This window comes from Danio rerio, chromosome 15 (assembly GCF_052040795.2).
Source record: "Danio rerio strain M-AB ecotype USA chromosome 15, GRCz13ab, whole genome shotgun sequence".
NCBI classification, from domain to species: Eukaryota; Metazoa; Chordata; class Actinopteri; order Cypriniformes; family Danionidae; genus Danio; species Danio rerio.
In genome coordinates, this window is record NC_141035.1 from 45,809,023 (window position 1) to 45,834,089 (window position 25,067).

At 36.6% G+C, this 25,067-nt stretch overlaps 1 protein-coding gene and 1 long non-coding RNA gene across 5 annotated transcripts in view; one reads left to right on the forward strand and one right to left on the reverse strand.

Annotated features, from left to right (window-relative positions):
- acsl3a (acyl-CoA synthetase long chain family member 3a) overlaps window positions 1-25,067 on the forward strand; it is an 84,356-nt gene that overhangs the window by 47,901 nt on the left and 11,388 nt on the right. For 2 of the 4 annotated variants that reach the window (XM_087283181.1, NM_001045128.1), the window contains 8 exons: window positions 9,263-9,372; window positions 12,033-12,171; window positions 14,162-14,312; window positions 17,436-17,559; window positions 20,015-20,086; window positions 22,352-22,491; window positions 22,626-22,798; window positions 24,783-24,857. In XM_087283181.1, coding sequence (XP_087139307.1) covers window positions 9,263-9,372; window positions 12,033-12,171; window positions 14,162-14,312; window positions 17,436-17,559; window positions 20,015-20,086; window positions 22,352-22,491; window positions 22,626-22,798; window positions 24,783-24,857 — 984 coding nt within the window. Of the gene's footprint in view, window positions 1-9,262; window positions 9,373-12,032; window positions 12,172-14,161; window positions 14,313-17,435; window positions 17,560-20,014; window positions 20,087-22,351; window positions 22,492-22,625; window positions 23,597-23,736; window positions 24,193-24,782; window positions 24,858-25,067 lie in introns of those variants that run through there. The other 2 variants (XR_015508731.1, XR_015508732.1) reach the window with 2 other exon arrangements.
- Window positions 19,912-25,067, reverse strand: part of LOC137487676 (uncharacterized) — a 69,257-nt gene continuing 64,101 nt past the window's right edge. The window contains exon 3 of the long non-coding RNA XR_015509994.1: window positions 19,912-20,172. This is a non-coding gene — a long non-coding RNA (uncharacterized LOC137487676). The remainder of the gene's footprint in view (window positions 20,173-25,067) is intronic.

Sequence of the window (25,067 nt, forward strand, 5' to 3'; positions counted from 1 at the left end):
TACAGTTGGCCCTTCCGCTACACCACTGCCTAATCCCTACCCCTAAACCTCACTCACTCACTGTCCTTCAGCATAGCTACTGATTTATCAGGGGTCGCCACAGCGGAATAAACCACTAACTACTCTGACATGTTTTATACAGCGGGCCCATTTGCTACGCCACTGCCTAATCTCTACCCCTAAACCTCACTCACTCACTCACTCACTCACTGTCCTTCAGCATAGCTACTGATTTATCAGGGGTCGCCACAGCGGAATAAACCACTAACTACTCTGACATGTTTTATACAGCGGGCCCATTTGCTACGCCACTGCCTAATCTCTACCCCTAAACCTCACTCACTCACTCACTCACTCACTATCCTTCAGATAAGTTACTGATTTATCAGGGGTCACCACAGCAGAATGAACCGCTAACTACTCTGGCATATGTTTCACACAGCTGGCCCATCCGCTACGTCACTGCCTAATCCCTACCCCTAAACCTCACTCACTCACTTCAGCATAGTTACTGATTTATCAGGGGTCGCCACAGCGGAATGAACCACTAACTACTCTGACATGTTTTATACAGCGGGCCCATTTGCTACGCCACTGCTTAATCCCTACCCCTAAACCTCACTCACTCACTCACTCACTCACTCACTGTCCTTCAGCATAGTTACTGATTTATCAGGGGTCGCCACAGCAGAATAAACCTCTAACTACTCTGGAATGTTTCACACAGCGGGCCCATCCGCTACGCCACTGCCTAATCCCTACCCCTAAACCTAACTCACACACTCACTCACTATCCTTCAGCATAGTTACTTATTCATCAGGGGTCGCCACGGCGGAATGAACCGCTAACTACTCTGGCATGTTTCATACAGCGGGCCCATTTGCTACGCCACTGCATAATCCCTACCCCTAAACCTCACTCACTCACTCACTCACTCACTATCCTTCAGCATAGTTACTGATTTATCAGGGGTCGCCACAGTGGAATGAACTGCTAACTACTCTGACATATGTTTCCTACAGCAGGCCCATCCGCTACGCCACTGCATAATCCCTACCCCTAAACCTCACTCACTCACTCACTCACTCACTCACTCACTCACTCACTCACTGTCCTTCAGCATAGTTACTGATTTATCAGGGGTCGCCACAGTGGAATGAACCGCTAACTACTCTGGCTTGTTTCATACAGCGGGCCCATCCGCTACGCCACTGCTTAATCCCTACCCCTAAACCTCACTCACTCACTCACTCACTCACTCACTCACTCACTCACTCACTGTCCTTCAGCATAGTTACTGATTTATCAGGGGTCGCCACAGCAGAATGAACCTCTAACTACTCTGGCATGTTTTATACAGCGGGCCCATCCGCTACGCCACTGCATAATCCCTACCCCTAAACCTCACTCACTCACTCACTCACTCACTCACTCACTCACTCACTGTCCTTCAGCATAGTTACTGATTTATCAGGGGTCGCCACAGTGGAATGAACCGCTAACTACTCTGGCTTGTTTCATACAGCGGGCCCATCCGCTACGCCACTGCTTAATCCCTACCCCTAAACCTCACTCACTCACTCACTCACTCACTCACTCACTCACTCACTGTCCTTCAGCATAGTTACTGATTTATCAGGGGTCGCCACAGCAGAATGAACCTCTAACTACTCTGGCATGTTTTATACAGCGGGCCCATCCGCTACGCCACTGCCTAATCCCTACCCCTAAACCTCACTCACTCACTCATTCACTCACTCACTATCCTTCAGCATAGTTACTGATTTATCAGGGGTCGCCACAGCAGAATGAACCTGTAACTACTCTGGCATATGTTTCATACAGTGGGCCCATCATTTTCACTCACACTAATACACTACTGCTAATGTAGTTGATCAGTACCACTATAGCGCATGGGTTTGGACTGTGGAGGAAACCTACGCCGACACGGGGAGAACATGCAAACTCCACACAGAAATGCCAACTGGCCCAGATGACACTCGAACCAGCGACCTTCTTGCTGTTAGACAATTTCTTGTCGGCATAAACCTAGCCATAACTGTAAATTATTCTCAATATCAGAGAGCATGATTAGTCGTACAACAATGATGTAGAAGCATGTAACCCTCAATGTAAATCAACCTTAACATAAAATGTGAACTTATTCATCAATCTGATTGACTAATAGAAATGTTGTTCCAGGTTCAACAGGTCAAGGGTGTCAAACTCAGTTCCTGGAGGGCCACAGCCCTGCACAGTTTAGTTCCCAGCCTGCTTCAACAAACCTTTAGGTTTCAAACCATAGACATTATAATAGAAAGCTAAACGCCTCATGGTCCGCTTCAGTCCGTTGTTCCGATAAGTCAACGAGGTTAATCCGGTTATGACTGCGCTATAAACAGAGGCAACTGAACAGAGGAGCTGCTGTTTTGCCTGATATAAAATATAAGAACAGTGTATTTTCTTAACTGATTATAATTTTATGGTGTCAAAAAAAAACAACTTCCTGGCAGGTCTGTTGGAGCTAAATTCAGCAGGATTATGGCCCTCCATAACCACGTCTGGACACCCCTGGTTTAAAGTGATCTACTGTCTGGGTTGGTGTTGTATATCCAATTTAAACTAGCTTGTAATAAGCTGCCAGTACATTTCCTGTTATTTTACAGACGTATTTCTCTAGATATTATTTCTTATACACTTTATCATTCAAATACTAAAAATGTCAATAAAAGTCACTTTGTTAAACTGTAGAGTTGAATTTTCAACATCAAAAAAGTGGACAGAGCAGAGATCAACATCCCATAATTAATTTTGATATGAGTTTAGTTTTTTGTAATGCATATAGTGTATAAACGGCTCTAAATAGCTGTCCCACAGTAAAAACTCTTCATGGAAAAACGGTATAGTTGTTGTACCAAACAATGAATTAGTTATAATAAAGTTCTACTTTTCAAGTTCATAAAAGTGATATCAAGGCTTGTTAATGGGGCATCTAGCTATCTATTATAATGTCTGTTTCAAACAAGCCTGGAGGACTCAATTAGTTTGATCAGGGGTGTTTCATTGTAGTAAAGCTGAACTGTGACCTGTAGCCTTCCAGGAAGAGTTTCACACATGTGAAATGTTGATCCAAGAACATGTTCCACTAGGTGAAATCACAATATCTGTGTATTCAGCACTCTCATTATGCAAAAAGCACAAGTTTAATAGAAACAGTGAATGCAAAGCAAGGCAACTAAAACTTCTGTCAATGAGAGACTGACTGTCTTCATACAGAGCTCAGTCTGAGGCCTACCCTCTGACCAGGCTGATCAGGCTCTTTCATCCTCCTCATCCTCCTTCTTTTCCTTCCCTCTTTTTAGGTTGTCGCCATTGTTCATATCTAAATTTGTAACACCTGTGTCTATTCTGGCTCATATTTTGCACATGCAGCTGTGAAAAAAATAATACAGAACTGGCACACATTCATACAGCTATCGTATCTTTCCAAGTGTTTTATTTGTTTTTAACTGTCACTCTTTTTGTTTGGTGTTTTGTAACAAGAGCATCACAGTGCAAATCTGTTATAGTGGACACACATCTGTTTAGACTTTTGTGTAAAGAGTGTCTAAAACTGCCTGAACTTAAGTTATTACAGAAAGACCATGGCTTTATTCCATTAAGAATTTGGCTGAAAAATAACAAATGCATGTAGTATTAATACATTATTATTATCAGTGTTGGGTAAACGATTTAAAAAAAGTAATGAATTACTACAACATTAAAGTTGTATTTACAGCTCTTCCAGAATACTTATCAATATTTCTTGAAACTAGTAACTGAACACACAAACAAATATCCACAAATACACTACAGCAATGGACTTGTAGTTTTGTAGAATTGGTGTTAATAAGGTAAGAGTGAAGAGTTTCAGTGAGTCTGTGTCAGTTTTCACGTTTAGTGTCTGAGCATTTAAAAAAGGCTGTAAATTGCTTTTCTACCATATCTAAAATGTAATTAAATTACTCAAGAAGAAATGTAATCACTTCACTCAATACTATCAGAATCTCTATAAATCTCAGTGCATAGGAAATATAAATCAAACACTTTTTATTCTTTAAATATAATTTAAACCTGGCCTTTTAGCTTTCCTAACTTAAACAAATACTTTATCATCAACATGTTATTTAGATAACAAACAGAACTCTGGAAAAAGTTAAACATATAAAAAGTTTCCAAGTGATTTAACTATATATTATACACAGAACTGGCAAATGTCTTAATTCATTGTTTACATTTGAATGAAATAAACAGGCTTGAAGTATTTCTTATTTTATTTTATTTTTTTTTACATTTTTTAAGTTTTAGAAAAAATATATATTCACTTTGTGATTTCGTTACAGGTAGTTAACTGATTATTTTGGACTATACTCCCATCACTGATTATATTTATCTTTATCTAAAATGTAATTAAATTACTCAATAAGAAATGTATTCACTCATAATATATGTAAATCTCAGTGCAAAGAAAATATAAATAATACACTTTTCATTCTTTAGAAAAATGATTTAAACCTGGCATTTTAGCTTTCTTAACTTAAACAAATACTTATTAACATGTTATTTAGATAAACAGAACTCTGGAAAAAAGTTAAACATGTATACAAAAAGTTTCCAAGTGATGATACCATTTATTATACACGGATATACATCAAATTATATATTATATTCCGCCTAATTTCCTCCCGGTCGCACTCGGAGCTCCTCTCCTCCTTTCGTTCCCGGGCAGCTGAGCTCTTTGTAGCCGGAGGGAGCGTAGCTGCGGGCGGGGGAGGTGCGCGGTGCGGTCGCTGACAGTGTAGGACAGACAGACAGTTCAAAGAACACACAAACCAGGAAAACGTTTGATTCTGTTGCGTGTCGCTCTCGCGGGCCGTTTCGCGCTATTATGCCACAGTATTTCTCGGATCTGCTACTGTACCGCCTAAGTTACATACTGTAACTTACTTCCGTGTTATCCATTCCCTCGGGGATACAACGCGATCTGCGCAGAAACAGTACGATTCAAACCTAGAATAAAGTACCGTGCTTAAGGACACCAAATATAAGGCTTTTTTGACGCAGTTTGGTCATTTTCATTTAAATACTAATTAAAGTGCAATTTTATTTATGCTTGCTGCCGCCATCTTTATTTTTACGCACTTCGCCTCTGATTCGTCAGATCAATAGGGGGCGTGACATCCTCCTTGTATCTTTCTGATTGGCCAGATCCCAAAAGTGTGTATCATTGCGTCATTGCAGTTCTCCTAGAGGGCGCTGTGTTATACACACTTTTGGGGTGGGGGGATACACACTTAGATACACAAATCATGTAAAAGTGCATTTTGAGGACAAGTGAGATTTTAAGCCAGGACACCATTTTGAAGCATGCTGAATACTGCTATATGGTCAGACAAATGAGGACCAAGAAAAAGTCCTCATTTGTCAAGGTGGTCCTCATTTTACTGGTGTGTACTCTGGCGAAAGTCCTCATTTTGGACATAAGCAAGTACACGCACACACACACACACACACACACACACACACATATATATACTCTGGATTTAAATCAATACAAAGTTTACATACAGTTATGTGGCAACAGTGTAAATTTAGTTAGCTTCTAATAAAAAAAAATGTAAAAAAAATTAAATATATATATATATATATATATATATATATATATATATATATAGGGTCAAACATGTTCACAAACATTATAACAAGACTCAGCAGTTATGAAGAACACCCACACACACACACACACACAGTCTTCTCTGTCTCAGCACCCAGTGTGTGTAAGAGAGAGTGGCTATGTGTTTACATTTTATGTGTTGCAACATGTTTTTTTTTTACATTTATGACAGATAATTATGTGTGTGCGTGTGCCTTTACACATCCACAGTGAAGCGTATTAGCATGTGTGTGTGCGTGTGTTGATGTTTCTTTGGTGATTGCCTCTGTGTTTGTGTCTCACGACTGAAGTGTCACGCCCTCAGTCAATGACGCAGACTGATGATGTCACACAACTTGACCCCGTGTGTGTGTGTTTTTGTGAGAGTTTCTGCATCTGTATGAGTTATTCATTTTAAGCTTGCTGATTGGTTGTTTCATGCATGTTTGTCATATGCAAAATACTGTATAGAATATTTATACGCAAAGGTGTATGCATGTGTGCCTGGTTTACAGTGTGTGGGTTTGTGTTTGTGTGTTCTTGCTTGTGCTTGTTTGCCCTCATCCTGAACTTTTCACAGCCATGCTGCTGCTACTGATAACTGACACGATTACACAACTGGAGAAACACAGCGGGGAAAAAAACTTTAAAAAAAATGTGTGTGTGTAAAATTATTTGATAAAAATAAATACTGATCTAATAAATGCTGCTCTTTTAAATGTTCTTAAATTAATCAAAAATATTAGAAATTAGGGCTTTACAGTATACTACAATTGCAATGACAATAATTTTCGGATATATGCAAAATACGGCCTGAAGGTGAACCCAGAGCTGAAAATAAATACTAATGAAGGGTATCGAGACGAGAGGGGAAAATGACAACAGCTAATCAAAGTCAGACTATCTGTTGAGGTTTTCATTCAGTGTTTTAAAGATTAAATGCTTGCACCTTGACAGAGTTTTTAGTCTGAATTAGATCTGAAAAATATCTTTTATCTGTGTATTTTAATATTATTGCATAAATGAATTATTTAAAAACATAGCTAATAAAAATAGCATTTTCCTAGGGAAATGTTATAGAGTAAGAAATATCACAACTATTTTTTTCAGCATCGTGCAGCTCTATTTAAAACCATATTAAATATTTTCTTAAACCAAATGATTTCTATAATGATATAATGATTTATGAAGGATCATGTATCAAATTTAATTTATGTTTATTTGTATAGCGCTTTTCACAATGTAGATTGTGTCAAAGCAGCTTAACATAGTGCTCGAGCCTCGAACATTATCAGGAAGGCTATTCCAGAGTTTAGGAGCCATAAATGAGAAGGCTCGACCTCCTTTAATTTAGAAATCTTAAAGAGGGTTCGAGACAGAAGGTTGGTTAGATAAACAGGAGCTAGATTATTTAAAGCTTTATAGGTAGAAGCAATATTTTATACTAGCTGCATTTCAGCTGCATTTTGTACTAGCTGAAGTTTTTTAATAGAGGATCCTGGGCAGCCAGTGAACACAACGTTACAGTAATCCAGTCTAGAGGTCATAAAAGCATGAACTAGTTTTTCTGCATCTGAGATGCATAGCATACTTTACAACTTAGCAATATTTCTCAGATGAGGGAAGACTAGAGTGAAATTAAGTGAGCAAATAAGGATTGTGTTTTTATTAACACATTCAGTATGACAGTCGGCAAAGCAAATCCAGTTTTTCCACAATTAGCACAGCACAGCATTCTGTTTTCTTTGCAGCATCTGTTAAGTTTGGTTTCTATGTAGACCTGCATTCATCTCTTTTACCTACTGCACTTTAAATAAGTGGGCGGAGCTAAAAAGGCCATCATGTTGAAGTAGGTGTTGATTTTGGAGTTTAGCCACAATATTCACAACTGTTTGGTAGACTGCTCTCAATATATGAGAAAAAAAATTGATATCTGTCAAAAAAAATGTTATACCTTTTATACTGTATTTTAAAAGATCAGGGGAGTTTTGATTGCTTAGTTCACTATATTTAAGTGTCACTTTAATGTATATTACTGTAGACATTGAATTGAGAAACTCTCCATCAGCGTGAGCAGATGTAAACACTCAGGGGTCACTGCCACAGGGTTCATTTCGTGGAAGTGACTGTATAAACGCAAGTCAGTGAGTCACAATGACTGTTAAAACAATGCCTGTGACAGGAAAGCAAAAAGGGTTTGCAAATCTTGGAAAAAGCATTTGTTCCCACTTCATTGCTTTGCTTGGAAATGCAACATTGATGTTTTTACAATGTATTTTTGGACTCACAAATTCAGCATCTTGTCTGAACGTATTATGAACAGTTATGAAAATAATTGTAATTTTTTTTTTGTAAGAGCCAAAATTTGATTTAATATTTTATTAAACATGTTTATTACATAGTTTATTAAACATGCTCAAATTCATTTACAGTTTACACATGTTGATATGTTGTGTACATTTGTTGATTTCACCCCTACTCCTTCGTTTGTAATGGTTTGCTCCTCCTTTATTGGACTGTTTTAAGTTATATTACAAAATGAGAAATTGAAAGACGGAGCAGCACCGATTTTGACCAGAGTTTTTTTTTTTATGATGCTTGACAATTCAGTAAAAATCTTTAATTGGAGTCTATTTATTGCCCAACTGATTTTTTTTATTTTTGATAATACATAATTCTGCATACAGGGTGTCCGCGGGTTTTTAAAAAGTATTAAAAGTTGATAAATCATTTATGAGAAAATTAAGGCCCCTAAAGGTTATTAAAAAGTCCTAATCACGTTTTTATGAGGTCTTAAATTTTGTTCAAGTGTTGTCCAAAAGTGTTTGACTTCAAAAAAATATAGATATATTTATTTTTCTTCCAATTTTAATATCGGCTTATCGATCCACGCAATTGGTTTGGGCCGGCCAAACTCCTCAATCAGGGAGATGTCATGTAATTTGCGATAAATGTGGAAAGGTGATGTGACGCTCTCCACATGTAGTGAAACCGTTGAGCGTAACAGACGGCAAAATGGAAATAAATGTACCTTTATAGACTCCTGGTTGGAGAAAGACGAGTTTAAACTGTGGCTGAAGCCCATCGCTGAAAACAACCGCATAATTTATTCTTTCAAGCTTTGTTTCTTCCAAACTTATCCGAGTTCTGTTGCATGGTTTTGCTCCATTGATTTATTTAACAACGACTGTTTATTAAGTTAAAGGTTTGATACTAATTAGAACTTGAAGTGGTGATGAGGTCTTAAAATATTCGGAGAAGGTCTTTAAAAGGTCTTAAGGTATTGAAATTACCTTTAGGATTCCTACATATACCCTGTCATACAAATTCTGATTCTTATATCATAATATTTGAACACTTGTAAAAGATTTAACATGCTCTTTTGTAAAAAGTAAACGCTTATGTAAAAGTAAACTTCATTTATTTTGTCCTAAATACAGTATTGTGTAAAAGTATTACAATTGTAAAATGACCATCTTCTATCTGATTATATTTTAAAATGTGGTTTATTTCTGATGCAAACCCGAAGTTTGTGCAATTATTGTGTTTGTTACGTTTGTGTTTTCCAGTGGTAACACTTTACTCTACTCTGGGTGGTCCTGCTATTGCTCATGGGCTCAATGAAGCCGAAGTTTCTCACATCATCACCAGCAAGGATCTTCTGGAAACCAAACTCAAGGTGATCAAACACTGGCGAACAACTAATAGATTATACAAAGAGTTTTCTGTAAAAAAAAAATCGGACGGGTCTTAATCAGATTAAACAAGATGTATTATTAGAAAGTTGTTAGAATGTCTTAGCAGGTTTCTAGCATGTTTAACTAGTCATGACAGTTGCTAAAATGTTTAACATGCTTAATGTTAATATATTATGTTTAATCCTATTAATTTACTATGATTTACCAGATTTATAGCATGTTTTAGTATGTTGCTAGCATGTTTTAACACAGTTAACATGTTGTTTAACATGTTGTTTAGCTTTAAAAGCTATTAGCATTTAAACATGTTTTGAGCATTTTAGCAAGTTGCTAGCATCTTTTAGATGTTACATGGTCCCTGCGGTTCTAGAATGGTTTGAATACTATAGCATAGCAACATTAAATTTTTAACATTTTACTAACAAATTGCTAGCATCTTTTAGCCGGTTTTTAGCATGACTTAACAAATGGCTTGCATGTTTATGAGCTGTTAAAATCAAGAATTTAACACGCTATTAGCAAGTTTTTGCACATTGCTAGCATATTTTTACATGTTGCGTGTTACATATTGTTACAGTTTTATGAAGCTTATAATGCTGCATGTTTATTGCATTTGTAAGCTATTAGTATTTAAACATGTTTTGGCATGTTTGTAGCATTTGAACAAGTTGCTAGTGTCTTTTAGCCAGTTTTACTATTTTGTTTTACAGATTGCTTGCTTGTTTATAAGTTGCTGAAATATTAGCATGTTTTAGCACATTGCTAGCATATTTTTATGTTCCCTGCAGTTTTAGAATGGTTTCAGTATGTAAGCATATCAACACGTCATTTTACGTCTTTAAGTTGCTAGCATCTTTTAGCCAGTTTTTAGCATGATTTAACAAATTGCTTGCATGTTTATAAATTGCTCAAATCTTTTAACATGCCGTTAACATGTTTTATCACATTGCTAGCATATTTTTACATAATGTATGTTATATATTGTTACAGTTTTATAATGTTTTTAATACATTAGGATTTCAACATGTCGTTTTTGTGTCTTAAACGTTTTACAAATGTTGCTAGCATGTTGTTACAAAGTTTTTACCTTGTGTTGATGACATAACTTACTCATGATTCATCCAAATCTCCTTCTGGTTAATGCATTTTGTGTTAAAATGCATCACAGTATGCTATTATATGGATGGATTGTCTGTCTTTTGACCCATAGAGCATTGGGCATTTTTAAAGCACAATTAACATGTTTTAACATGGTGCTTGCATGTTTTTTTTTTGCATTTGGAAGCTATTAGTATTTATACATGTTTTGGCATGTTTGTAGCATTTTAGAAAGTTGCTAGCATCCTTCAGCAAGTTTAGTTTTTTAACAAAAGCTAGCAGGTTTATAAGTTGATAAAATATTTTAACACACTATTAGCAAGTTTTAGCAGATTGCTAGCATGTTTTTACATTTTGCAGTTTACAGTTTTATAATGCTTTTAACATGTTATTTTTATGTCTTTAAACAACATGTTAGCAACTTAGTAAAATGTTAATGTTTATGCTATTAGCATTTAAACATGTTTTGGCATGTTTGTAGCATTTTAGCAAGTTGCTAGCATTTTCCAGCTATTTTTAACATGTTTTTTTAAATGCTAGCATGTTTCTAATATGTTAAAATATTTGACACACTTTTAGCATGTTTTAGCACACTGCTAGCATGTTTTTACATGTTGCCTACAGTTTTATAAAGCTTTTAACTTGTTTTTATGTCTTTAACATTTTACTTACAAGTTGTTCGAATGTTGTCATAATGATTACACTACTGGCATTTAAACATGTTTTGGCATGCTTGTAGTATTTTTTGTAAGTTTCAACAAGTTTTAGCATGTTTTTTAAAAAATGGTAGCATGTTTCTAATATGCTAAAATATTTTAACACACTATTAGCATGTTTTAGCACATTGCTAGCATGTTTTTACGTTGCCTACAGTTTTATAATGCTTTTAGCATGTTGTTTTTATGTCTTTAACATTTTACTAAGAAGTTGCTAGCATGTTGTTACAATGGTTATGCTATTAGCATTTAAACATGTTTTAGCATGTTTGTAGCATTTTAGGAAGTTGCTAGCATCTTTCAGCAAGTTTTAGTATGTTTTAACAAATTGCTTGCATGTTTGTAAGTTGCTATCATATTTTTACAGACTATTAGCATGTTTTAGCACATGGCTAGCATGTTTCTACACGTTGACTAGTTTTAAAGTGCTTTTAACATGTTGTTTTTATGTCTTCAGCATTTTACTAAGAAGTTGCTCGCATGTTGTTACAATGGTTATGCTATTAGCATTAAAACATGTTTGACATGTTTGTAGAATTTTAGCAAGTTGCTAGCATCTTTTGGCCAGTTTTTACCATGTTTTAACAATTTGCCTGCATGTTTATAAGTTGCTATCATATTTTTACACAATAATAGCATGTTTTAGTACATTGTTAGCATGTTTTACATGTTGCCTACAGTTTTATAATGCTTTTAATATGACATTTTAACAGTTGCTAGCATGTTGTTGCAAAGTTTATAACATGTTTTGGTGACATAGCCTACTTATGATTCTCCTTCTGGTTATGGCTTTAATATGAACGGGTTGTCTGTCTTTTGACCCACAGAGCATTTTCATCGAGGTGCCCAGATTGTGCCACGTCATCGTGGTTGACGATAAGCTCAGCACCAGCTCTGAATACCCACGAGGCATCAGCATCCACAGCATGGCGTCGGTGAAAGAACTTGGGGCTCGTCCTGAGAATGGTAATAGTGTGTGTTTGAGGTCACATCGGGTCATGTGAATGAGAGATCCTCCATCTGTGTCAGATTAAGGCCGAGGTCGAGGGCGTCCCCGACTCCTCCATGCTAATCCTCTGTGAAGCCCTCAACAGCTGGTAGGAGTGTGTGTGTATGTGTGTGTGTATGTGTGTTTTCTCACACTGCCACAGTCTTCACATGACATCCAGCTGATCTTCCTCCTTGGGCTCGACTTGACATTCACTCTGTTCTGTGTCAGAGCGCTAATGCTAAATCACGCTGTCCCTCGCAACGCACTAATGTACACACTCCAATTCCCATGTTCCACATTTATGGTTCTAGAGGCTTGGTTTTCAAAGCTGAAACGTCCTGTTCTGCTGCTGACATCCCACCCCCACTTCCTGTTCTTATCTGACTCCATTCATTCACATGTGAGCTTACTGGGATCTTGCTTGCAGAGGCTTTATCAGTGTGCATCAGAGAACTGTAGATAAAAGTTTACAGTATAAAGTATTCTCGTCACCTCCAGTTTCACATAAATAGCATCGTCTTTATTTACTGATGTTACAAACCAATATTGTTGTTGGTATCTCTAACACTTTTTAATTTCATTAGCTTTATTATTATATGTATAATTATGTGTGTATGTATACAAGTATAAATATTAGATGTACAACTTACACTAGAACTGACTTTTTTAACTGAATTAGGAAATTACCCATGGCAACTTTAATGTAATACAGTTTGCTATATTTAATTTTGTCCCACAGCTCTCAATCAATCTTGGATTTTGGCCCTTCATAAGAAAAGGTTTGGGCACCCCTGGTCTATACTGATTGATGATTGGCTCTTGTACTAGATGGCAGGACTTCATTCCCCATATTGACGATTTATACTTTTTTCCTATTCCCATTTTCCCAGTATTTCGTTTCTCTATTAATTGCGTCACATTACGAAAAAAAAAACAAATTGTTGCAGCTTTCACTTCGTGCAGACTTTTTAATAAGATTGTTAATTATAGGAATAATACATGAAAAGTTTTATAATAAATAAGGCCCAATCCTAATTTTACACCTTAGCCCTTACCCCTACCTCTTGTTTTGCGTGTTCACGTGGAGGGAAAGGGGTAGGGGTGTCCCCAATTCTCTTTAGTTTCAAAGTGTAGGGCTTAGAGGAAGGGCTAGATAGCTCTTGATACAGAGATTTTTCAGGACCACACTCGAAACCAAGGGGTAAGAAAATATCCCAGAATACACCAGCTACAACAGCAGCATGGCTGCACATGGAAGTCAGGAGGTGCACAAATCAGTATTTATTGTCATTATTTCGAATTTTTTCAACAAACAAGCAAGTTTTAATATATTCATAACCGCATTCGTGTTTTACCATCATGCTTTTTAAAAACGCTAAAATAAAAAACACTAAATTTCGCTATCTATATTCCATAACCATGACTCCTGTACAGCAGTCCCACAACATTCTGACACTCGATGACACTCGAATATCCTGTCAGAAAAGTCTAGTGGCTGGTAATGAGCTTTTTATAGTGTCTGCTATAATTATTAAGGTGAAAGTCATCATAGCCTGGGTAGAATAGACCCAGCTTCCAACCCAACTTTGAGAATAGATTAACGGAAATATATTTTTCTCATGTTTCTATTTATTTCTCTTATTTATAATATATATATATATATATATATATATATATATATATATATATATATATATATATATATATATATATATATATATATATATGTGTATATATATATATATATATATATATATATATATATATATATATATATGTGTATATATATATACACATATATATATATATATATATATATATATATATATATATATATATATATATATATATATATATATATATATATATATAACAAGCAGATTGATGTTTAATATAATAATCCCTGTATATCTGTAGCATGTAGTGATTAATGTGTAGTGCATATATTTGTGATTTTGTCCACAGCGTCAAAGCCGAAAAATCCTCCATGCTCCTCTGATGTGGCTGTGATCATGTACACCAGCGGATCCACTGGAGTGCCGAAAGGAGTCATGATCTCTCACAGTAACATCATCTCTGGGATCACCGGAATGACACACAGGATTCCCAAGCTCGTGTATGAGAACACACACACACACACACACACACACATTAACATCCTACAGTCAGTCATGTGTTTGCCTGGGCTGAGCATGTGCCGTGCAGCTTCACTAATGCTGTTTATCAAGGTTTCCTTGAAAACCAGTCATTCCCTGTGGACAACATAAACACAGAGTGAGAAAAAGAAAAAACAGTGGCTGTTAGGGGTCTCTGGGGATTCCCATACCATGCAATGTTTATTTTATAAATGTCATTTAGTTTTATGTTCAATTTCTAAGTTGCATCTTGTGAACTCAGCAAAAAATAAAAAGAATAGAGAATATGCACAAAAGACACAATTTTTGCAACATATACTTTTACGAGACAACATAAATTAACAGTATAAACTACTTGACTGAGGAAGTAACAGATTTAGTTAAAAATATATAAACGAGGTCTATCTATGTATAAATTCAGTTCAGAGATAATTGAGCCCAGGGGTCTGAGGTCAGGTAGGTCTGGAGAGCTCTCCCTGGTGAAGAAGGAAAAGGAGGAGATGGGGTGGAAGTGGGGATTCTTCCAAAATGAAGATAAGGCAGTTGGGTGAAATCGGTAGGCTTGGATCAATCTAATTGGTTTATCGCTAATTATGGATGGGAGACCAGCTGTGATCAATCATATCACATGCTCCTCTCAAAATTTGTTTTGTTTTATTTATTATACAAATAAACATAGTTTTTTTTTTACTTATTTATTTCGGTTAGTTGCTAAGGAAATTTAAATCAAAAATGTAATAATTATACAAATTAAATATGCATACATGCATATGCAAACAAAATCACTTTCAAATGTTTGAAGTTAATAAGATTTTTAAAATGCAAATAAATTCTACAATTAAACATACTTTTTTTTCCAGTTAGTCAACAAATCTAAAATAAAAAATATATAATTATACAAATGAATAGGGGTTTCACATCGATCGAAATTGCACACAATCGCACACACAGCCATGCGCTCGAGACAGCAGGTCCAGGCAGTCAGAGGACTGCTTCAATCTTTCACTCACTTGTACTTAGTCATTTTAGCGAACACCTCAGATACTGTTGGCTGGTTCCTGTTGGTTGTGTGTCTTTTTTACCGACGCCATTATAACGACACAGATCACTGCCTATTCATGAGTCCCGCAGAAAAAGTGATTGACAGGTAGTAATTATGTGTGTATCTTGCCTTTATTCATTTACTGTATGATTTGTTTATGGGTAAAACAAAGACCATCCAGGTCAGGTAGTTTAAACGGTAGGCTACAAATAATTAATTGGTCAGTAATTAACTAATTATTCATAATCGAAAATCAAATCGAATCGTGCCTTCAGAATCGAAAATGTAATCGAATCGAGGATTTGGAGGATCCTGACACCCTTACAAATGAACTATGCATGCATATTTTAAAAATAAAGAAATAAATACTGAGTAAAATAAAAGGACATCAAAATTAGATTTCATACATTAGTTTTCTTTTTGGGTTAGTCCTATGATTAATCTAGGGCCGCCACAGCGGAATGAACCGCCACATTATCTAGCAAATATTTTTACGCAGCGATCCCCTGTCAGCTGCAACCCATCACTGGGAAACACACATACACCCTCATTCACACACAAACACTACGGACAATTTCGCTTACCCAATTCACCTGTAGTGCATGTCTTGGGACTGTGGGGGAAACCGGAGCACCCAGAGGAAACCCACGCGGACACAGGGAGAACATGCAAACTCCAGACAGAAATGCCAACTGAGCAAGTTGAGGCTCAAACCAGTGATCTTCTTGCTGTGAGGTGTCAGCACTACCCACGGCGCCACTGCGCAGCCACAATTATATTTCAAAATATGTAATTAAAACATTTATGAAACAAGGTGGCTCAGTGGTTAACACTGGCCTCACAGCAAGATGGTCGCTGGTTCGAGCCAACGGCTGGGCCAGTTGGCATTTCTGTGTGAAGTTTGCATGTTCTCCCCGTGCTGGTGTGGGTTTCCTCCTTGTGCTCTGGTTTCCCCCACAGTCCAAACACATGCAGAATTGGTAAATTGGATAATCTAAAATTTGCCATATTGTGTGAATGTGAGTGTATGGATGTTTCTCAGTCATGGGTTGTGGCTTGAAGGGTATCCAATGCGTAAAACATACTGGAATAGTTGGCGGTTCATTCCGCTGTGGCAACCCCTGATAAATCAGGAACTATACCAAAGGTAAATGAATGAATGAATGAGTGAATTATGCATACATCCATATGCATATAAAATCACTTTCAAAGGTTTTGAGTTGGTATGGTTTTTAATGCAAATAAACATAGTCTTTTTATTATAATTATTATTATTATTATTTAATTAATCTTTTGGTTAGTTGCCAATAAATCTGAAATAAATATTGACAAATTATATTAATCATGCATACAGTGTACATATTTTGAAAATAAACAAATAAATACTGTGTAATATAAATTACCACAAAAATCTGATTTCAAAATTTTTTAATCAATTAAAACATTAATATTTAGATATGTATAGTATTTAATCCTGAAGTAATCAGTGTTGCATGATTCTTCAGAAACCTTTTTTTATATGCTGATTTGCTGCTAAAAAAAACATCTGTAATTTTTACTGTAGTTCTATGCAATATTTATGTCTTTGCAGTATAACTTTTTGATCATTTTATTGTATCCCCGTTGTATAAAAGTATTTGCCTGGAAATAAATAATCATAAATTCCACAATGGTCAAGTTTAACTTTTATAAACTAATTTCAAGAGGAGCACGTGATATGATTGATCTCAGCTGGTCCCTCATCTGTAATCAGTAATAATTATAGCTCTTGAGACTTACCTGATCTCAGACCCCTTACATGCTAATTGACCTGGCAGGAGCCCTGAGCTCAATTATATATAAGCTCAAGGTTCTCTCCCGGGACAGCATGTCAAACCTGCTAATAACATCAAGCAATATCTAAGTGTGAACTCTTTTCAATGGTATACTTAAGATGAATGACTATTATATTTTTTACGCAGGCATGAAGAGCAGTCGGTCTAATATATATTTTCTGGTTTTGAATGTAAAATGTGCCGTTGATATGTACTATAAACGAATGATGTTGTGTTTGTGTTTGCAGTGAGGATGACACATATATTGGCTATCTTCCACTGGCTCATGTGCTGGAGTTGAGCGCTGAGATGGTGTGTTTGGCTCACGGCTGTAGAATCGGCTACTCTTCACCACAAACACTCTCAGATCAGGTAACACACACACACACACACACACACACACAATTGATCATACTGACTGTGTACATTGTGGGAATCCAAACACTTCTCAGTAAATTTTCACAATATCTGCATCAGGACACGGCTCTGTAAACATTAGATCTTTTTTCTTGAAATATTGTTTATATCAGAGAAATACTTTTTTTTTTCTCCTCCGTGGAATAAAAAATAAAGTAATTGCAAATTTTTTAATTAATTTTTTTTCAATAATTGCAAATTTCTCATGATTCTCATTGTTCAAGTCTGAATTGTGTGTTTACGGCCTGCAGTTATGAACAAATTATATTTTGCAATTCTTTTTTGCAAAGACTTTTTTCATTCTTTTTTCAAACCTTGTGATTCTCACGCTTTCTTTCTGGAATTTTTATTTGCATTTTACAATTCTAAATATTTTTACCTTAGAATTTCACATTCACACCTTGGAACTCTTACTTATCCTCCTGGTTTACAACCCACATGTTTAACTTTTTCAGATATTTTTCCAATTGAATTCCTGGTTTCCTCTTCACATTTCTGACTTTTTCAGAATTCTGAATTCACACCTTATAATTCTGACTATTTCTCTCATTGAATTCCTGGTTTACAACCCTTATTAATGTTTTCCCCTAAAAATTCATAGTTTACATTTGACAATTGTGACTTTTTACAAAAAAAAAAAAAAATCAGTGCTTGCAGCTTGTGATTCTGACTTCTGAACTCTTATTTCAGACTTTTCCTCCTGCAGAATTCTGAATTCACATCTTATAATTTTGACTTTTTTACTCTTTGAAATCCTTGTTTACAGCCCACATTTCGGACCCCACAACACCCTCCCCTCCCTAGCCTATAATTAATAGTTACAATTCAGACTTTTCCCCTTCAGTTTAAAAAACAGATTTCACTTTTTTTCCCCAAGAACTGTGATTTTTATATCTTATAATTATATATATCAAACTTAAAGAGATGGTCCAGAGTGTATTTTTAAGGCTTGGTTGTGTTTATACAATGCAAACCAAAGTGTGCTCATGCTTCATTTGTAGAAAATCATGTTATTTTTTCACATATCTTAATTTGATTATATACAGCTACTCGAGCGCATGGCTGTGTGCGTGTCTGTGTGGTCATGTGATGTGCATTTTCAGAGGAAGGAGGGCTGCTTAGAAATGCTACACGCCACTGTGGATGTCAAATCGTTGTCGTTCTAAAATGCCATTTAAAAACAAAGACAGTGTAAACAGGGCCTGAGTGTGTACTTTTCGCGAGCGGATTTGCAACGGGGGCGGGCGGAGGATCGCGATGCCGATGTTGTCTATCGGATGAACCGTACGTAATACGTACATAGCAGAGCTTGCAAAACTGTGTTTTTTTTTTGTCGACAACACGAACGTTGTCAACATAACTCACTGGAAACCCAAAATGCTTCCACACCGGCGACTTCATTGAAAGAGGAGAGGGTTTAAGTTCTCTCGACGGGTCTCCTGCTTCTGCAGTTTAACAGCATCGACGATTCTATTTTTTGATTCGTTAATCGAAATTGAGCATAAATTTCGATCGATTTCGATTAAAAATCGAAATCGTGACACCCCTAATATATATATATATATATATATATATATATATATATACACACACACACACACACACACACACACACACACACACACACACACATATATATATATATATATATATATATATATATTTTTTTTTTTTTTTTTTTTATTATTTTTTATAATTCTCTGTAACATAATTAAAATAACCTGAAGCGTTTGTGATCTTACTAGCCCGGATGTATTTTTTTGTAGTCCCCAAACTTCGTTCAATGTAGACTTGGCTAAGCTAGCTAGATGTTGTTTATTTTCACGCTGCTACATTACACATCAACTTAAGTTTAAAATATGATATCATAGTAGACCACCCACCCCTAACCAACACATGCACCAGTTTTTGCACATTTGCACAACAGACACAATCTTACAATCACTCTATATCTCTATAAAACATTGTGCGTTTCTGAGTGTGCCTCACACAGGTGAGTGGGCTTGACAAACCACCTGTAGAAACATTATTATCTCTAAATGTAGTTGAAAAAAATTTAAAAACTCTCCCCTTCTTACTCTAGCACCGACTAAATGCAAATGTATAAACACTAAATGGCAAATTCCAAGACCCACATCACAACTGAGCCCTAAAATAAAACGAATACCTTTTTAACATTTTAATTCCATAGAGAGCTGCATGGAGGCTTATTTTCTTCTGTGACGTCACGGTCAAGAGTGTCAAATAATGTCACAGTGGAAAATGCTGAAGCACCAGAGCCACGTAATGGAAAAACACACGCGGTGCTGTGGGACTCTCTCATTTATTGACACTGGATTGAAACTATGAGCATGCATAATTTACCATGCACGCTTCACATTCTCATTCCCATTTGTTTTTCACTCTGCAGTCGACCAAGATCAAGAAGGGAAGCAGAGGAGACATCAGCGTCCTGCGGCCCACTTTGATGGCAGCAGTACCAGTAAGACTCCATCTCCGTTTCTCTCTTTCTCTCTGGGCTTTTGGGGTTGAATGTCAGCCAGTGTGATTGTCAGGAACGATTTGCAGCTGTAAACAGAACGTGAGAAAGCCCAGTGTGGATTTATCCCTCACACACACGCATACACACACACACACAAGCAGAGCCTCACACACGGCACATACACAATTAATAATGTTTGAATTTGAGGATTGGCTTTGCCCAAGGACACTGTAAATGCACACAAACGCACACATGCACACACTCCCTGTGGACTGATAATGACACACAGCTCAGCAAACTTCCATAAACACTGTAGTGGGGAGAACATCCGAATCATGAGGGAGCATGCAGAAAATAATAATAAATAAATAAATAAAAGATTCAGAATTCAGCCTCTCCACCCTCCCGTATCAGATGAGATGGAAAAAATGTTAGCAGTAACTCAATTAGAATCAGTGTCCAATTCCCTTCATCAAATACAGTGCCGTGGTACCAGATGGAGCTTTTATTGTGTGCCGTTTCATTGGGTGTTGAACTTGTTTTGTTTTCTGGTACTGTTTGTTTTCTTTCTGTGAGAAGAGGTCATCGCTTCTGTGCCCATGTGAGGTCAGGGGGTTCTTTTTGTGATGTCATTTCCTGCTTAATGGTTTTTCTCTTCACATGGCAACAGGATGATGATGATGATAGTGACTTTAATTTTGGGAACAGACGTTATTAAACTGTTAGAAATGCGTAAAACGCAAAGAATCGAATTTAAAATCCTTCTCTTTGTGTATAAAGCTCTACATGGTCTTGGCCCTCATTATTTATCCCCACTGATTGTTAACTACACTCCTCCAAGACATTTGCGTTTCGCTGATCAGTTTTTATTAAAAGTTCCAAAGGCTCACCTCAAAATTAGGGGCGAATGTGCTTTTGCCATAGCAGGTCCTCGCCTCTGGAACTCTTTGCCATTAGAACTAAAAAAGGCTTTGTCGCTGCCTATTTTTAAGTCTAAATTAAAGATGCATTTATTTTCTAGGTCATTTGAAGAATAATGTCCTTCCCTTTCAGAAAGTCGGGTGGGGGTAATCAAAACGGTCATGTTCTCTATCGTGTTTAGTGTTGGTCAACTGTGGTAGCATCTTTTAATTAGGAAAAAATATTTTATTATTTTTTTTATTTATTTAATTTTTTTTTTTTTGATAATTTTTCTATGTTCCTTCCTATTATGTGCCTATTGCTGTTTTTACTGTTTTATGCTCATATAATGTGTTTATTTTCTCTCTGTAAAGCACTTTGTGCGGTCTTGTGGCAGTTGGAAACGTGCTATATAAATAAATATAACTTGAACTTGAAAATAATAATGTTTATGGTAATTATAGTAATAATAGAATACATATAGAGTAATATTAGAGTTCATTCATTCATTTACTTTTCGTCTTAGTCTCTTTATTCAGCAGGGGTCACCACATTGGAATGAACTGCCAATTATTTATCCAGCATATGTTTTTGCGCAGTGGATGCCCTTCCAGCTGCAACCCAACTCTGGAAAACACCCATATCGGTGTTTATAAACTTACTCTCATACACTGCAGCCAATTTTGCTTACCCAATTCACCTATACCACATGTCTTTGGACTGTGTGGGAAACCTACGTGAACACGGGGAGAGCATGCAAACCACACTGAAATGCCAACTCTATTGTGCGATTGTGCTACCCACTGCGCCACCATGATGCCCTAATACTAGAGTAATCTGTACTCACTGATCTGGGGTGCATTTCCCAAACAACAACAAACTATCATAGTACGATGCATCATTTGGGAAAAGAGCAATGTAGTGACGAGTGTTTCCCAAAATCCGTAGTTTCTCTGTTGCAGATCCATCGTTTGAACCACGTTAGTTATAATGTAAAACGCCCATAATGATGCTCTAAACGATGTGGAAAGAATGATGGGGTTCTTCTTTTTGTGCAAATTATATTGTTTTACACGCATTTAAAAACAAACAATCCAATATTAGATTTGGTAAAAACATGAACTCGTTTTCCATATTAACTGAAATATTTGTAAACGTCACATGGACTATAATTCAGAAATATTATTGTTTACATGTTTATTGTTGATGTGTCCCTTGAGGGAAAACAATGTCCGCAAACATTAATATTATGAGGGAGAGAACGAAATCTGATGTTTCAGAACCGAAAGCTTGTGTTTCAGTGATGTCATCAGTTAAGTCTGCAACTTTTTTTTATGCACATACTTTCTCCGTCTCTGTTTGTAGGAAATAATGGATCGCATCTACAAGAATGTGATGCTGAGGGTGGAGCAAATGAGTGGATTTCAGAGGACTCTCTTTCTGCTGGCCTACAACTACAAGATGGAGCAGCTGGCAATGGGATACAGCACTCCACTGTGTGATAAGTGTGTCTCTCTTTTACTCACATACACACACACACACACACAAACACAATCATAAACAAAATGTTAGGAACTCTTCAAGACTGGTTTTCAGTCAACACACACACTCTCTCAAGCTTCAGTTTTCCTGTATCCAGGCTGGTGTTCAGGAAGGTTCGGGCTCTGCTGGGTGGGCGTCTGCGTGTGTTGTTGTCAGGCGGAGCTCCTCTGTCTGCGGCGACCCAGCGCTTCATGAACATCTGCTTCTGCTGTCCTGTAGGTCAGGGCTACGGCCTCACCGAGACCTGCGGCGCAGGCACCATCAGCCATCGTGAGACTCGCATCTTCATCAGATACACCAGCACTTCATCATATATTGCATAGATTCAAAATCTCTTTACTGTCTTCACATTTGAAATATCAGATACAGTTAAAGTCAGAATTATTAGTTTGCCAAATGATGTCATTTTTCACAGTAATTCCTATAATATTTTTTATTCTGGAGAAAGTCTTATTTGTTTTATTTTGACTAAAATAAAAGCTGTTTTTACTTTTTTAAGGTCAATATTATTAGCCCCCTTAAGCAATATTATTTTTTGATTGTATCCAGAACAAACCATCGTTATACAATAACTTGCCTAATTAATTTAATTAACCCAGTTAAACATTTAAATGTCACTTTAAGCTGTATAAGTGTCTTGAAATTACTGTCATGTCAAAGATAAAATAAATCAGCTATTAGAAATTAGTAATTAAAACTATGATTACAAAAGTGTTGGAAAAAGTACATCATAAATGTCTTAAAGTAATAGTGTTTAGTATTGAAGACACACAGTAATTAATATTAAAACTCAAGTGGTCATATCATGGAAAACAGCTTATGATTTATAGTGCTAGTTAGCAAATCTTAAAGGGATAGTTCACCCAAAAATGAGAATTCGGTCATCATTTACTCTCCTTTTACTCGTTCCAAACCTTTATGAGTTTCTTTCTTCTGTTAAACACAAAAGAAGATGTTTAGAAAAGTTCTGGAAACCTGTAATCATTGTCTTCCGTAGTATTTGTTGTTCCTATGAAAGTTAATGGTTACTGGTTTTCACCATTCTTTAAGGCAGTGGTCACCAAACTTGTTCCTGGAGGGCCGGTGTCCTGCAGATTTTCGCTCCAACCCTAATCAAACACACCTAAACAAGCTAATCAAGGTCTTACTAGGTATACTTGAAACACCCAGGCAGGTGTGTTGAGGCAAGTTGGAGCTAAACCCAGCAGAGACACCGGCCCTCCAGGACCGAGATTGGTGACCCCTGCTTTAAGGCAAGCTCATTCAGTTAAGGCACAGTGCGCATTCACCTTAAGAACCTCATGTCTTTTCCCAAACGCAATGATTTCAGTTTTCTCTTTGTTTAGCTGAAGAAAGTTTTTGCACATCCAACTGTTAATTTCATCAATGCATTGGCAGAGGGTGTCAGTGGGGCTGTAGTCATTAGGCAGAATACCTATGTAGATCTGAGTGTCATCAGCATAGCTGTGGTAGGAGATTTGGTTCTTTCTCATTATTTGGCTCAGTGGGAGCATAAAAAGGTTGAACAGGAGAGGTGCCAGCATCGAGCCTTGTGGTACTCCACATGTCATGGGTTTTCCCCTCGACCTATGGTCACCTATACTGTCATAGTAACCTCTCCTTTCAAGGTAAGATCCACTAATATCTTCTTTTGTGTACAACAGAAAAAAAAAAAAAAAAACTTAAAACTTTAGAAGCACTTCAGGGTGAACAAATTGAATACATTTTCAATTTTGGTTGAACTATCCCTTTAAATGTCCCATTCTAATAAAAAACGAATGATGGTAATGCTAACTAAATTACTATTTGGAGCCTAAGAATCAGACTGACATTATAAGTGAACCCGAGAGTCCAAACAAACAAACATGATGTTACCATATTAATATGCACCAATCATAATATTCAAAATATCTGTAATTGTGTGATTAATAAGAAAATTACATTAACCAGAAGTCCATCCAAATAAAACTAGGTCACCAAATCCTGATCCTCGGCATTCGCAGGGAAAACAAAGCATCATCATGAACATGTGCAAAAGATGTAAAATGATTTGAGTTTGAGTTCTCGGAGGACTCTGTGGTGAGCCCCATGCAGCTGCTGACTTCTCAAATATGAGCGTTTTTATTGAAGATGCATATTTAGTCATCACTGTTTTTTTTTTGTGTGCAATGGAAATAATTACATAACTGCAGCCTTACAGCCAAAGCACAGATTGTTTTATGTGATGTTATTGTCTATATGTGTGTGTGTGTAGTGTGGGATTACAGTACAGGGAGAGTTGGAGCACCGCTGGTCTGCTGTGAACTTCAGCTGAAGGACTGGATAGAGGGTGAGTCTCGTAGCATACACACATGCATATATCTGCTCTTATGAAAACACTGTCACACGCGTTTACCCATCCGTCAGGCCATATGTCTGCTCGTTTGCTACCTCGAGGGAAGGACGAGCAATAAAACAACAGAACAAAAGAGAAGGAAGTGGAACAAAAAAAAGTATTTATGGTTATCATTTGCGGCCTTGTAAGGAAGACATTTTTAGC